At 38.2% G+C, this 16629-nt stretch overlaps 1 protein-coding gene across 1 annotated transcript in view; it reads right to left on the reverse strand.

Moving 5' to 3' along the window:
• The window catches only part of LOC124172763, a 40812-nt gene that overhangs the window by 2068 nt on the left and 22115 nt on the right, over positions 1-16629 (reverse strand). The window contains exons 6-10 of the mRNA XM_046552251.1: positions 16494-16559; positions 12174-12260; positions 6014-6260; positions 3014-3101; positions 332-779 (exon numbers count right to left, since the gene is read on the reverse strand). Of these exons, the coding sequence (XP_046408207.1) occupies positions 332-779; positions 3014-3101; positions 6014-6260; positions 12174-12260; positions 16494-16559 (936 nt within the window). The remainder of the gene's footprint in view (positions 1-331; positions 780-3013; positions 3102-6013; positions 6261-12173; positions 12261-16493; positions 16560-16629) is intronic.

The following is a 16629-nucleotide window of genomic DNA, read 5'->3' on the forward strand; positions in this document are numbered from 1 at the left end:
CAAAAAGTTGTGTCCAAAGTTGTGAAAAGGATATTGGACTAGAAATTGGTGTATGTCAGATGGACCAAAATCCAATATCCAATGGATTGGCCAATAAATTGGGAAGTGTCTAACGGGCTTAAGGGAGAGAATGAAGCTGTGATTGGGAAGGGGTGTTTCAGGATACGTTCGACTCGCGGACGCTATAAGGTTTGGGTTGAGGTTAAGAGTGGATTCAGAGGGGGAAGAGATGCAAAAACCAAAGCATTGAAACAAGTGTTGAAAGGTATGAAATAGTACCTACATCAGTGTGACCTTAAAAAACGAGACCCATGAATGAGTGGATACTTACTCTACTCTTATGGCGTCGTCAGCAAATGAAATATCATCCATTGGGGTGAGGCAAATTTCATTCGGAAGCTTCAGGTCCTCTTCATTAAAGATGTGCCGACATTTATAGGCAAAATACGAGTCATTGATATCTTGGTCTTCCTCGGCACCATATTCTCTGTCCCAAACATAGTCTAGTTTAGTAAACTTATCCAGCGACCACATCAGAAGGAACAATATGTGATTCAGGGAAACAAGCTCGTTTACATTCCTAATGATTTCCAAGTCATCCGTATCTCTAAACTTCTCTTCATCCAAGTGTTCAATGCGAAACATGGAACACGTCCCGTCACCATCATCTTGATACATCTTTCCTGGGTCAGTTCCAAGCCCGAGTAGGCATGAAGTTGTCTTCAGAGCTTCCTCTAGAATGCTGCCGATGGATTCGGTATCCATATCTGCAGAATCATCTAGAAATATACACGTAAACTTAGTTTTGCATCATGACTATTCAATATAATGTTTGATCTGGCTAAAGGGTGGTGACTCATGAAAATTATTACGAGATTTATTTTCCCACTATTTTTTATTTCAAATACTTATTTATTTTAATCAGAAGTAATCTTCTTTTTAAAATTCACGCTACAACGTAAATACACAATTTATATAGAAGGATTAAATTTTAAAAATTATAATAATAATTTTACGACCACGGGCGTGAAAAAAATCAAATTAAATTTTTTATAATCACCATATAAACAGCAATACATAAACACAAAAAATTCCCATATTATGTACCATGGTAATAGCATGAAACGTTGTTTGGAAATTTACATTTAAAAACATTCTGTTAGAACCTTAAATGAACATAAAATGTGCATCGGTAATGCACTATTTTTTGCATGCATTTTATATGTGCCTAATGAGCAATATTTCTTCAGTTGTTGTGCATAATGTAAGCTTTATGAATGTCTAACATAACAAAAGCCGGTGAAAATATTTTTTTCGGACAAAATTAGTTAAATTTTGTGCAACCCACCAAAATTAAGCAAGTTTTTTAGGTGTGACTGCGTAGGTTTTCGCGATATCGAGGTTCCAAAATATTCATTCTTTCGGTGCTACCACGTCGGTTGCTTGCCAGTGACAACAGTTTCGCTGACATGAAGAAGCTTGCAATATTGCAAGCGAAACTGTCTTCTTCGCCACAGCAAACCGACGCAGTGGTATCCTAAAAAGAAGTGTTTCATCGCACACTGCGGAAATCTCCGTTATCACATTTTCGTGAGGTCTATAGCTATATTTAAGCTTTAACGTACCTCTTCTGTTCTCTAATATTTTTAATTTTATATGTAGATAATACGAAAAATAAAAGCGTTTAAAATGTGACGTTTTTCGGAGCATAAGAAACCGTTTTTAGAAGAGAAAAAAACAATTTCGAGACTTCCTGGAAACGTTTTAGATGCCAGGGGAAGACTCATTCGGTGTCGATAAAAAACAAATTTCCGCAAGACTTATGTACTCTTTCAGCATGTTTTTTGCCGTTTCTGCAACGTTGAAAAAGAAATGGGATAAAATGCTTTCACAGCCTTTTTGTGTATCTGGGATAATGTGCTTGCAAGCTTATGGGTAAAAATCACCATCAATATAACTTAACAGTCAAGATTTTGCTTTGACGCAACTCCTATCTGCTTGCCATTTGAAGGAGACGAAGTTCTTCTCTTCATGTTATACGCAAAATTAACCCTTCCTATTAGGGATGGTCGGATCGGATACCTCGGATCCAAATATCCGTGGATATTTCCCCTCATCGGATTCATCGGATCCAAAGTCGCGGCAGACATCGGATCTGGATCCGAAATTTTGAATAGTAGCTTCAGTAAATGCTACGCTCCATGAGGGTGGAAAGAGTTCCGATTCTAACTTCGAATGCGCCGTCGCATGCGATTCTTGTCCTACTCATGAACCGTTTTGTTTTAATGCTCTCGCAGAGGTTACTTAGCAGAATTTCAGCCGTGGAAAATAAAAATAGAAAAATACGACTGACACAAATTGTGATGAGTGTTCAATCTCTTCCCAAGAGATTGAACACTCATTGGGGGAATCTCAGTGTCAGGACTTTGAAAATGCATTTGGATCCGAAAATAGCCGATCCAAAAGATCAAGCTCCAAAAATCAAGGATCCGATCCGAATCCGGATCCGAAAAATAAATCCTGGAACCGTCCATCCCTACTTTCTATGACAGTACATTACTTGTTCTGGTCTGAAAAATTATGCTATCTTCTGTATCGCACCTTTAGCATCAAAAAAGGGTAGGACAAAGAGATGGGTAGCCACCCTTTGTTCTCGGTCAGGTGTGTTAGCCAGTTACACTACTAAGCCATTTCTCTGAACCAATGTCGGAAGGAACCACCGCCGCAAAGGCGGGTGGGTCCTACCACTAACGAAACCAGGCAACAGCCATTGCTATTCTAACAACTTCAGAGGATTACCCTATGAGGAATAATAATACAACGATCAAATCGTTAGATTCGGCGATGGTCAGGAAATTGTCGCATGGAATTGTTGTCCTAGGTCATCATGTATCCTTGTTGTCAAATTTATTGGATTAATGCCGCTTTTGAGTTAGGCCGGAGTTTAGTTTGGTGAGATTAGATTCATGAACTTGAAAGAAAGTGGAATGAGAGACATTTTGGAACTATTTACCTCCATTACGGGAACTCAGTCGGCTGCTGACAATGTCCGCCCATTCCTGGTGATCCAGCAGCATCTCCTTGAGGGCCAAATGCAGCCACTAAAGGGACAAAAACAAATGAAACTCAGGTACACTGGGAGTTAAGTGAAGCAGGGATACTATGTAAAAATGAGTTGATTTCAAAAGGTTTTAGAAAGTTTATGAATAAAGTTTAGACATAGAAATGGTTTTTGGAATCTCAATGAGAACGTCATTGTAGCTCACATTGTACTACATGAGGGATTTTTGAAGGATCCCCAAGAATATGAATAGGACTACATGTAATAAGTACTTTTGTATGGTGTTACGTGCACGGGTGATAATGCAAGCCAAGGGTGAAATTTTCCCTGAAAATAAAACAATCTAGTCTTTTTTTCTGATAAATAAACTTCGTATGTTTCTATATGGATACTATCTTCTGATATAATTTTGTGATATTGCTTGTGGTTTGAAAACACACTCTTGTTTTTCGTTTTTAGTTGATAACTTCATTTATTTACGGGGAAGATGCATACTCATAGAGAAACACTAGAGAGCAGCACCATACGGGCTTACGCCCGAAGCAAAAAAGTGAGTAAGCTATTGCTTTTCGGGTTAGCTGCGTCGAAGTTGAGTTCTAATAATATTCCGACACCTATGCTAGTAACATCATAAGATCTGGTCTCAGTGCCAATAGATGGAAATGGCCCGATGCATACAATATCCTTAGGATGCCTTACCAATCAACGACAAAGACCTCGATTTTTGGCGTTCTGTTTTTGCGTATAAGTCTTTTCCAGGTATCCCGGACATAAAGTCATGATTGAGGACTCAGAAGTCCTGGCCAAAGAAAAAATTTATTTCCTTTGCATCATTCTTGAGGCTATTGAAATCGAAAAATCAACAGAAAACTTCAATAGAGATGATAGACACACCTCAAATACTACCTGGAATAGACTTGTATGCAAAACAGAATGGATTCCATGGCGGCCCCAAACAGGAAAGCGTCACCAGCCGGCGATGACCCCGCGGCACTGGTTCGGACTATCACCGAGTTGTTGAGAAAGCTGCCATCTGAGACATGATCTAAAGACGTAACCAACACAGGCCACAAAGCGTAATCAGAACTCGACTTCTACGCAGCTAAGCCAGAAAAGAAATGCAGCCCAGCGCTGCAAAAGCCTCAATCAAAAATGGAGTAAGCTATTTTGCATTTGACTTACGAGGATTACAGTAATCAATGATTTGGCTTGAATCTCCTGATTTTCAATCTGGTATGCAACCAGTTTCTTCACCAAGCCATCTTCCTTCATGGTTTTTATATTTTCCATGCTGCTCACAGTAGACAAGAATTTAATTTGGTACACTAACAAACTAAAATGCATTCAGCCATGTCAAACGTGATCTGATTACCCTCAAATAATGTTTTATTCTGCCACCGCAGAATGTATCATCTGGTTGAAACCGATGCTTTTTACAATTTATTTTAACTGCAATCCTTTGGAAGGAATCTGAATGTTTTTTTCAAAAGGAATGAAAAATTCCCTGGTGAGTGAGAGACAGCAAATGAACAGTCATCAAAACTACCTGGCGTAGACAAAGTTACTCGTCTATTTCATGTATCGTTGTGTGTTTCTCACAATCGTAAATTTAATTCCAAGAAATTTTCATGGATTCCCGGATTGGCATGGAACTCGGTCAACCTAGTTTAACTTTATCTCCTCTTTCTAGGGCTACAACTTTTTCGCGTTGGAGAGGCTTGCGATTTTCTATGACCCCTATAGCTGCACTGGCGGGATTAATTCTTAATTATTCCCAGATGGGGCACCCCTGCCACATAGGTCGGAGGGTAGGAGTCAGACAAAAGGCAGTCAACGTGATGGCGTCACATAAAAAACACCGTTGGAATGGCAGGAGGAAACCCGTTCGTCTATCTTTTCTATGAAAAAATTCAGTGCAACCAAATGAGAATCTCTTTACCCGTCTGAAAATGACAGTGAGGTCGGCAAGGTTCTCGGGGTCGTCAAAACGCAAAACCTTGCGGAGACTTATCATCATCAACAACAGCAGCAGTGAAATAGAAGACCAAGACAATGTAGAAGAGGAAATTTTCAATAAATGTAGGGACGTGGAATATGTGGACAATGATGAGTGCAGGGAAGTTAGAAATGAGAGGTTCGCTATGAAATAATCTCAAGATAAGGTTAGTGAAGTGTCTGATCTGTAGTGCAGCACTCTATGGTCCGGAAAGCTGGACACTGAATAAGGAGGACGATAGAAGACTGGAGACGTTCGATATGTGGGCGTGGAGAAGAATGGAGGAGGAGAAGTGGACGGAGAGGAGGAGGAACGAGGAAGTGCTGGACATGGTGGGTGAGGAGAGGAAGTTTCTAGATGAGATACGGAGGAGACAGAATGTATGGATGGAGCGAATACTAATCGGGGAGGGGATGTTGAAAATAGTGTTAGAGGGTCGAATGTGAGGTAAACGAGGGAGTGGAAGGAAAAGAACAGGAATTTTAGATAGAATGAAAGGCTGAAGAAATTGAAAAAGGCAGTGCTGTAAGGAAAGGGAGGCTCTCAAATTACTCCTTTAGTACTCGATGGAAAAAATACCCATATCGATAGAACACTATAATCTAGGTGTAATATTTCTAACCCTGCCGCGTGAATGGCGGTGAAACATACCAGAATTGCCATGAGAAAAAAATCCCCTGGACCGGAAATCGAACCATGGACCTTTGGCTTTCCGGGCCACTGCGCAGACCACTACGCTATCCAGGTGCGTTAATTCCCATGGCATTAATACGAGGCTCATGGCACTAGGTTCTTTCTGGTACTGATTGCCATGGGAATTAAAGAACCTGGATAGCTAAGTGGTCTGCGCAGTGGCCCGGAAAGCCAAAGGTCCGTGGTTCGATTTCCGGTCCAGGAGAATTTTTTCTCATGGCAATTCTTGTATACTATATTCTTAGATAACCTTTATCTCATACCATTGTTTCATGCCGCGCGATATCACGGAAGGACATGTCGACGTTGTTCAATGTCTGGAAGCCAACTTTGCTGTTCTCTCTGCTCAGGTGGACTGGATTTGAACTCCTTCCTTGACCGTAGTACTTCAGGCTGGGCCGCTGGGCGACCATCTGCTCGATCGAGGATGACAGAAGGAAATTGTTCAGCTTCACCAGGTGCAAGAAAAGTGTTCTTAAGTGCGAACGAATTTTCCTCTCCTTAGTGACCCTGGAAGGATGAAAAAAATACAATTACTTGTGCGAATAGAAAAGACTTCCTTTCCATCACTATTTACAATTACAGCTTGTCAACTGCAATTCCGATTAGCTCAAGTTTTCAACAGCTCAAAATCTTTCCGTCCGTAAATACGCCCAAAGTGGCTTACCGAATCCAAGGCAACATTATTTTTGCCTCGTAAGTATATTATTTTACTTGTAGATTTTTTCTGCTATGAAGAACTGACACCCAAGATGGAAAATCCACGCTCAGATGACTTTGGATACCTATATTTTACATAAAAACCTGTAGCATTAACTATAATGAGCTAATAAAAATTATCCGTCAGAAATTTTGCCAAATTTCCTCTCTAGTGGTCAGTTCCATCAACAAAATGTTATTGAAGAACTACCTTTACCTTCATTTCGTGAAAAACTCTTGCTGGTGGTTGAGCGTTTCATTATCACACACGTAAATGCTTTTTGTGTTTATATTAACCCTTTCTAACCCAGAGCTGTTTCTGGGATAAATCAAATTTCAAGATTTTTCATTATGAGCTCTTGAAAATTTTACACTCAATGATAACCATCGTGGCAGCTAAATATTTCGTCACTAAAGTTTACACTACAAAATAATATTTAGTTTAGATATCTCCGAAATAGAGCCGAAAGTTTAAACATTTTTGATGTTGATTAGAAGTAACATTGAGTTATAAAGGGTTATGATGCATAACTATTGAAGAATTTCATTGACACTATAATCAAGTGTGTTTCATATTTTTCCGTGTTTCCGTCCTTCGCTGTACTTGAGTTCAAAGTAAACTGCACAGTGTGAATATTGGCCAATCCGAACCCACTCGTACGAAGTGCACTGCTGGCCACGAGGCACTGGAATCCGGAGTGGGGGGGGAGTGGAATGGGGTACCGAGTAGGAAGATTGGATAAGGGGGCAACAAAGTATAGCGTGATTGGAAACAAAGGTCAGTCATGGATCTGGGCTGTCTTAATTGAAAAATTAGACAAAGTTGTGACGAATATTTCTCGGGTTCTCAGCCAAGTTAATGCTTTTATGTTAGCCTACGTTTCGGGAGACGACTTGTCTCCCATCCTCAAGGCTGTGTTACAATATGGAAGTCCAATTTCACAATTTTCAATCGGGACACCGGCTTTCATATTAGCAAGACATGGAGACCTGTAATCAGCTGTATGAAAAACATTAGAGTTAAACGTGAAGAATTTCAAAAGACCTACAGCCAATCGGACGACGCCTGAGCCGCATTGTTGTCCTCGGTAAACGGTCGATCCAGTTAAGTGTGAAACTGGACTTCCATAAAGTAACACAGCCTTGAGAATGGGAGACGAGACGCCTCCGGAAACGTAGGCTTACATAAAAGGATTAATCTGGCTGAAAACCATTGAAATATTCGTCACAAGTATTCACCAGGAAAAATTAAAATCGTATATTAAACAAAGTTTATTGAAAATTTGATCGAACCAAAATTTACTGCAGAAACAGTGAGTAAGGGTGAAAACACAGAAGCGTTATTGAATGCTATACACTAACCATAGTTTTGATTGGACTATTGCTACTTGATAGTAGCAGTCTACAATTTTATCACCGAAAGAATTTTATCCTTTTTAATTCATCATCAATTAATTAAATTTTTTATAAATAAGAGAAAATAAATCGTTGCATATGGAACCACAAAGTCTTATAAAATAATCTTATGTTTTTCGTAATTAAAGCAGACATATAAATTAGGCAAACGAATTGAAATAATTTCACGTAACTTTTTTTTTTACTTTCGAAAAAATTAACAAGTGCATTAATATTTATAAATAAATGTTTAGATTTTTTTCGTTTCGTCTTAAACTTTGCGGTCTGTGCCCTTCATAAGATAAGTGCAAGCGACTTCGTCGGCCCAGGCGATGCCTTTCACATATGCTTCGTTCACATAACGATTGTCCAAGCGATCGTCCTAGCGATAGTTGTCCGAACTAGCAGTGTGAATGCATGTCCTGACAATAGTTCACGTAGTTCCGAACGTTGCCACATTACGATGGTTAGACGCTGGGAGACCGGAAAAGGAAGCGACAAGAGAAAGACGAAAAGATCGATCCATTTTTTTCATAGATTTGTCCAAGGAAGGAAGAATATGGGCGGAAGAAAAATTATTCGGCAAATACTCATGGTCAAGATATCACTGAACACGGTAATATCTTGACCATGCATACCTCAACAGCTTTCCTAACCGTCAATTTCTCGTTCACTTTAGATGTCAGCACTAGAGGGCAGCACAAGTTTTGTGAATGCACGAATGAACCATCGTCGTGTGAATGTACGATAGTTGCAACAATTGCTGCAACAATCGTAATCTGAACGAGGCATTACGGGCACCACTTTGCTGAATATCTCATACTCCCGCACCGTAGTTGGGTCTTGTTGGAGCGTATGCATTCCGCAACTCTTCGCAGTTACAAAAACATTGTGGTACCAGCACCCAGCAGAGGGTTTCCATTCATCTATCACATTTAAATTACTGCTTTCATTATCAAAAGACTATAGATTATTGCATTGAAAATTGTTATTCTGAATACAAGAAATTGACCGTTTGCATGATTTAAAATAAATCTTAAAATAATAAAAAAATATTGCAATTAAGAATGAATTTTATAAAAAACTTTTTTCGCGCGTGCAAATAAATAAATTTTCGACGAGCGTGACAGAGTCTCTAAATACTATATTGCTTCACATGCAACGAAAAACATTTGGGGATGTTTTATTATGACACCCTATTTATACTGAAGATCAGTGTAGTACCTTATTGGTGCGTGAACTAACTGGAGTAGCTGCTATTCAGTGTCATAGCCGAACGTACGCCCAGCGTTTTTCGTTTTATGTTAAGCAATTTATTCAGAGACACAGTCAGGCTTATATATTTAAAAAAATTCTTTCCAGTTTAAAAAAGAAAGTTATTTTTTACAAAAAATATATTTAAAATGCAATATTATTAACAAAGTTAACCTTTTTGAAGAATGTTGGTGGGAATATAAGGGGCACGTTCCCAAAGTACTATATTGAAATAAAAAATGTTGTTAATATTTTTGCAAATTTATTTTTACATAATGCTTCAGAATTTTAACTACTTTCCCTTAATATTCAAGCAATTATCATATCGAACATAAAACTTTTATAAATCATTACTAATGAAAATTGCCACTTGATTTGATAGTCACAGCAAAATTTCTGTAAAAAATTCCTCTTCTTAGAAGGAGACTTCGCGTAAGTGAGGCCAAAAACAAAGATGAAATCTTTTTTGCTTGAAAATAGAAGCACACACAAGACTTCTGTTGTTGTTCATATACTCCCGGGTTTGAGAGAAAAATGCATTAAAAATTAGAAATACGCTCTCGATAAATGAAATTAAAAATTACGCTTGTAATATCAAGGTACATTTAACCTAGAGGTAACGTACGGCACTGATTTTGAAAGACCAGGGTTCGAGAGTCAGGGGGAGTAAATTTTTTCAGTCCTCCACTTTGCCCCTTTTTTGCAATCTGTTCCATGCTCATTAGATTTGTTCATTACAGAGGTTTTACATTTTTTTACTTTACTGCTTTTTGAAAATAATCCCTAAATTGACATTCATGTCGTCGGCTAACCCTAGCTTCGAATTATTCTTTTCATTGCCAAGATTCAATCACGCAGGAGTGGTAAAATGTGGTACTGGCATCGAAGTGAAGGGAATTCATTTTTAAGGCAAAAGATTTTAAACATTTGGAATTATGTGTAAGTAAGTATGTTTCTATTTCGGGTAGGATTTTTCCTTTCACCTATTTGAGGAATTTTGAGTATTCCAAGCACTTAAGGCCCCTATTGCTCTTCCTACATTTAATGCCGCCCATTTGTCTATTTTTTATATTGGCAATTGTCAGGAAATGCCCTACTAACATAATTATGTTGCTTAATAACTTTTGCCGCATATATATTGTTGCCAGTAGCCTATGCAAGCGAATTCAATTTACCGAACATATTGAGATCGAAGATTTAAAGATCCAAAAGTTATGTGTGATAGGATTTTGGAAAGGAAGAAAGAAATTTTGTCCTTATAACTTGAATGGTTGAAGGGCTAGACGAATAGGACGAAGTTTTTTTAAAACGTAATAACATGGACAGGGGGTTAAAGTTCGGTCTTCATTTTTTTGTTAAAATTAATTGTTAAGATTGTCCAAAAAAGCCATTATTGATCACCCATTATAAAGAAAACGAACGGCATTCATTGTGATTCGTTACCGACCATTATTGTATTCATAATATACAAATTATTTGGTTTTATAAATCCCAGTTGAGACGAATGGCAATGGTCCATTTTAACCGCAATTAAAAAAGGCCAGATTGGCGCCCATGCGATGCCACTCCACGTGACGTCACAGGGACGAGTAGATGGGAGTTTTACATCGTCTGAGATTACCAATGCATGCATGAGGCACAGAGCTCAGGGAAACATGTCTTAATAATCACCTATTAAAACTGCCTAAGGTCGGAAAGTTTTCTTCGTTTGATAGGGTATTAATAATTCTTATTTAAGCCAAGCGCTACCAGCTAGCAGGTAACTCTGCCCCCTGCTAGCATCCTGCGTCATATCAGTGCTCAAAGCCTCGCCCCAAGGCGGCACTTGCGCAGCGGGTACCAGAATGGCGTCACATGGGATTTTCCTATCATTCATACATAGCCGTCGCAATTTCGGGCGCTTGAAATTTTTCATTTTTCATTTAATCGCGAAAAATAGATATCGCCATTTATAAATCTAAAAGCTTGAAATACGTACTCCAGGAGTAATTATCTTTCGATTTAGGCAATAGAAAATAATAGGAAACCACCCTATTCTTGATACATTAATATCCGGCTGAGGGAGGAAGCAAAGGAAGTTATGGAAAGAGAGAATGTGGTGAGGCCGTGGATAAAGAAAAGGAAAGGAACGATCCGCCAAGCCAAACTAAAAGCGATGCGATCATATGGACATCAACCTTAAGAATTGCAGGCCGTGAACCAATTTTAAGTTGGTTTTGTGGTATATTCTTGGCAATAAAAAGTTCACATAAACTCTATTCGTTTAGCAACAGTTTTGCTACGTCTGTTAACTCAGTCCGCAAATATCTACTAAGGATGGTGTGCAAGCGTTTGTTGTTTGGCATGATAAGTACCCTATTATTAAGGTAAATCATCTGGAAAAGTAGCTGAAAGCCTGAGATTTTATGTAGAAATAAAATAGTTACAAAAATGTTACTTTCTTCAATTCCATGACGGAACTTAGTTTAAATAATGCGCCTCGTTTACGGTTTATAAGAGATTCGATTCTCAGTACACATGCATTTGGGAATGTGTTCTTATCATCCGAATTTTAAAATGGTGTCTCTTCACGCAAATTCGATTTGTGCAAAGGCCGCGAGGTACGCATCCCTTGCGTTAACAGAGGCATGAATGTATCGCGACGCACACTGCCTGCGAAATATCATTTGTGTTCAGGAGTGTGCGAAAGGAGATAACCTGCCTTTAGTCACGTGAGCTGGCGAGGGAGATTGGGTGGAGACAATGGAGGAGTTATTTGAAATCACAGTGGAAAAGGAAGAAGAAGAAGAAGAAGAACCACTTTTCAATTCCATGGACATCAAAATTCATCCATTTTTTATTTTATCCTCTTTGTTTAATCACATTAAAACTTAACATCAATACTAAAGACTGAGTTGTTTCGGTGATGTTTTTCCGTTTCGACTTAAGTGGAGAAATCAACATGCGAGAAACTTACTGCCATAAGGAATCGTAGCCTCCACGGGAGTTAGGCAAATGAAAATCACTGTACGCACTACATGTTTTCATTGCTTAAGTGGACGTCAAAAATTTATCACTGACTGTTGAAGATCCTACCTTTTTCTGTAATTATCAAGGTGATTGAGTCTCCATATGCAGTTGTCCGCATCCCTTTGCAGATGTAAAATATATCGAAGGTAACTCCTGTAAATATAAAGAAATCGAATTAAGTCTCTAAACCCTTTGCAAGACGCATCTTTTATGTCTGTCACTTAACAGTTGTAGTGAAGGTAACGTATGAGGTGAATTTGGAAAAAAGGAATAACCCAAACCAGTATTTCATTTTTAAGTTGCAAGGGCCAACTTATTTTTTATTAAATGGAAGGCTGCAATAATATCTGTCATATCATCCAACAACTGTGTGATGTTGTATGATGACACTGTAGCTGTGATGAATCTCGTGGCAAAGAAAACTGGGAGTGTTTTTTGTTGGTGAAATTTTTTTTGGGATATTATTCATGCCTTAAAAATCACCAGCGCCATATTGAAGAATTGGCATTTACATTGGCAGCCATTTAGGCAGTTCTCATGCGATTCCATTATCAAATGTCAGAACTACGATGGTGATTTAATAATTAGGACCCTGCCGCGTAAATGGCGGTGAAATATACAAGAATTGCAATGAGAAAAAAATTCCCCTGGACCGTGAATCGGTTAAACATATTACATATACCGGTTTGCGCGGCTTTAGCGCAGGTTTGAGGCTGTCGACCGGTTGTTGCTTCTTGGAAGTCCTTTCTCCCTCGCGTTGCCATCCTTGATGGACCGCGAGAGCCTAACACCTAGTACGATGAGGCTCGGTATAATTGCCATTGGAAATAAGAAACTAGGTAGCGTAGTGGTCTGCGCATTGGCTCCGAGAGTCAAAGGTCCATGGTTCGATTCACGGCCAATGGGAATTTTTTATCATGGCAATTCTAATGTAGAATGATGATGCTGCCATGTAGCACTCTTGCAGAGTTGCTGTGAGATTTTGAGCATCAATTTTTCTCCATGCAAATATTAATCAAATTATTGTAAACCTGGCTTTATATTTCATAAATAACTATACCTTTCTTTCAATAAAATTTTATGGTTCAAATATTTTCTCTAATCTACTAGAAATTGAAATGTATTTAGTCTGTTGATTATTTTCCCTTTTTTCAGAATGCCGTGGCAAGTGGTGGAATTTCTTCCACTTGGAAAATTTAACGGCCTCATAATGCAGGCAGTCCCATCGTTATGGGTGAAGTTGGAGGGAGATGAGGTGATAACACATTAACCCAAAGAAAGCTACCACTGAGCGAAAGTGTTACAGGTCATAGAAATGGCTCTAAACCCAGTAATGAATGGAAAATCTTTGATATGAAGTATTCAACTCCTCAATTTGGCGAGTAAGCATCAATATTTGTGAACATTTTGTAGTTGAAAGGGAGGGCTAACTTTTTCCACCTGCTATTACTTGATGCCTTTTAAATATTTTTATATGCACTGTTTCCCTATTTTCATTATTTAAGAAGGTAATAAAATTGTCTTTGAATGAGCATTGACTTAGATTTGCATGTTTTTAGTTCTCTGAAACAAAATTTAAATATTTTAGCTGATACTGGCACATACTGGATGCTTAAATATGTTACAAACGGTGACTTTTTATGAAAATTTTCTTCCATACACTCTATGGGGCAATGGAAGCATACTGACATAGATACATTCTTCCTTTCTGAAATTTCTGAAAACGGGAAAAGGCAAAGGATGAAAAACACACATAAGATTCCCGGTGAAAGCCGTTCATCATCCATGGAGAATGGTGATGATGATGATGACAAGATACCGATGCCAGATTCACCTTCTAGATATGTATACGAACTGGCATGGTTGAGTGATTAGGTATGTGGAATTGACAAGTGAAAATGTATGTGTATATCTTTATCTATTCTGTTATAAGTGATTGAACGATATACGGCCGCTTAACAGTTGAAAGCAAGTTAATTCCCCAAAGCCGAACTCTTTGGTGGGCGGAGTGGGAGGTGAGAAGTTAATATGCTAACAAGGGGAGTAATACACGGAAACAAGTTAAAACACTGAGAGATTAAACGAACGCGCAGCTCACTCACGCACCTCGCGGATTTTTCTTAATTATATAATTTTGGTCTATTTATTTTGTGTGAGTGGGTTAATGTCGTAAGCGAGAGCTTCACAAACCTGAGGGAGTGAGTGCGTGTGTCCTACGCGGACATTTGTTCCTTGGAGCAAATCCGCGAGGTGCGTGAGTGAGCTGCGCTTTTGTTTAACCTCTTAGTGTTTTATCTTATTTCCGTGTATTACTCCCCTTGTTAGCGTTGTAACTTCTCACACCCCCACTCTGCCCACCAAAGAGTACGACCCTGGGGAATTAATTTTCTCTCAATTATTTATTCTGTTTTCAGTTCCATGGGTGCCTCCCAAAAATTCAATGGTTGTAGAATAATATTCTGCCAATTCTTGTGTAACGAAGCCAGAAATTGCTTCCATAGGAGCGCAATGTGCCCATTCGGTAAAGCCGGATGAATTTCCCCTGATGATGGATTACCCAATCAAACCAGGTCCGCGTTATCTAAGAAAGTATTCGTATAAGTAAAAGTTGTAATTTCAAGAAAATGTATAATGCAATATCATATAGTGAAGTAATGTAACTCAATTATTCTCCTTAATTATACACGATGTTGTTGTCTCTTTTAACTTATTTATTCAACTGCACTGGTAACTTGTCAACAACTTTTTACCCTTGTCAACCTTTTCCTCATTCATAAAAATCAACAATTTCCTTTGATGATGTAAAATAAACATTTCGCTAAAACAATTACTACTAACTTCAACACATTCCCTCGTTGATTTAATTTAACATTTCGTTAAAACAATTACTATTAATTTCAACGCTTTCCCTCGTTGATTTAATTTGACATTTTGTTAATACAGTTACTATTAACTTCAACACCTTGTTGATTTAAATTAACATTTCCTTAAAACCAAAATTATGAACTTCAACATTTCCCCTTTTTGATTTAAGTTAAAATTTCCTTAAAACAAAAACTATCAACTTCAAAACCTTCCCTTGTTGATTTAATGGAACATTTCGTTTAAACAATTACTGCTAACTTCGACATCAAGAATGAGTTCCCCTCCCACAATCACATCTCCCTCCAAAGCAGCCCCAGACGCACTAACTTACTCCGACCAAACCAAAGATGAGGGAATGTTTGAATGAAAATGGGAAGGTACTCTATGTTTTGCACATGAGGTTGAAATAGTATGTTCTTACCTTGTTGCCCTTACAAACGCCCACAACTTCTGAACGATTTCTCGAACCTGAACCACGGGATTTTGGGGTTCCTCCGGTCCCCTGGGGAAATAATAAAATGCAGGTAACTTTTACTGTGTACCATAGCATATAAGAAAGGCAAAATAAAAATGAAAGAAAGAGGTTTATCGTCAAATCATTTTTAGGGCGTATTTTTTCAATGAACCCATAAAACATGATAACAAGTAAACGTAATTTCAGAATCCCAAAAGTCAAAATACGGTTTAATTTGAAATAATACATCAAACGAAAGGTCGTTACTTTGACCACAGAGAAAATAATAGCTTAGTTTTAGTAAAAATAGAAACTTGCGGACTCCTAATTTTTTCATGAAAAATTATAGGCCATATTCCCACGTCAAAGACGCAGTTCAGCCAATCAACAGCAGCAAATGCCATTCGCTGAGTTCATTGTCAGTCAAAACACTTTTCCTTTCCCGAGAAAATGATTTACTTTTGAAATGCAGGTGATCGAGTTCATTGTAAGTAATTACACTTTCAATGCAAACGTGGATAACTTCGCTTTAATGCCCCACTAGATGTGGAAAGTGCCGTTTGACCACATCGAAAAGATTATTGACAAACATGTTCAATTCATGATGAAACTAAGCTTTGAGATGCTTCGCGAAAAACAAATATTTTCATGAAAAGTATAAATGCCATATGTTGAATACACAATAAAGAAAATACAAAAAAGGGGAAATGTTCATCATTGGCAACATCGCTTGAAGACCACAAATTTTTTGTAAGCCTTGTAATGTGACTGATTAAGCTATGTCATTCGAAGGCTTCAACCGTTCAATTAGTTTTAAACAAAAAAGTGTGTGTTGGAGGCTCAAGTTTAAAATGCAGAAAAGCATTAAAGCATTTATGTTTAAAGTATAAAATAAAAAAAATAATACCTTAAGTTTAAAAGTATTTAAGTTTAAATGAAAGCTTTCTTCCTGATAAATATTCAGACTTCTGGATTAGCATCACGTGACTTATGCTCAAGCAAAACCGGAACGAGATCATAACGGGTAAATGACTCATTCAGATTGATCAAGGGAAGGGCACACTCACCACATGGTCAATGTTCCTCTCTGGAGTTGGGAGAGCACCACAAAGTAGACGGTGCGCGCGTGCATCCTGATAACACAAAAGGGACACCGAGAAATTAATGTGAGATAATGATGATCTCGCAAAGAGATACTTGCAT

This window comes from Ischnura elegans, assembly GCF_921293095.1.
Source record: "Ischnura elegans chromosome 13 unlocalized genomic scaffold, ioIscEleg1.1 SUPER_13_unloc_2, whole genome shotgun sequence".
NCBI classification, from domain to species: Eukaryota; Metazoa; Arthropoda; class Insecta; order Odonata; family Coenagrionidae; genus Ischnura; species Ischnura elegans.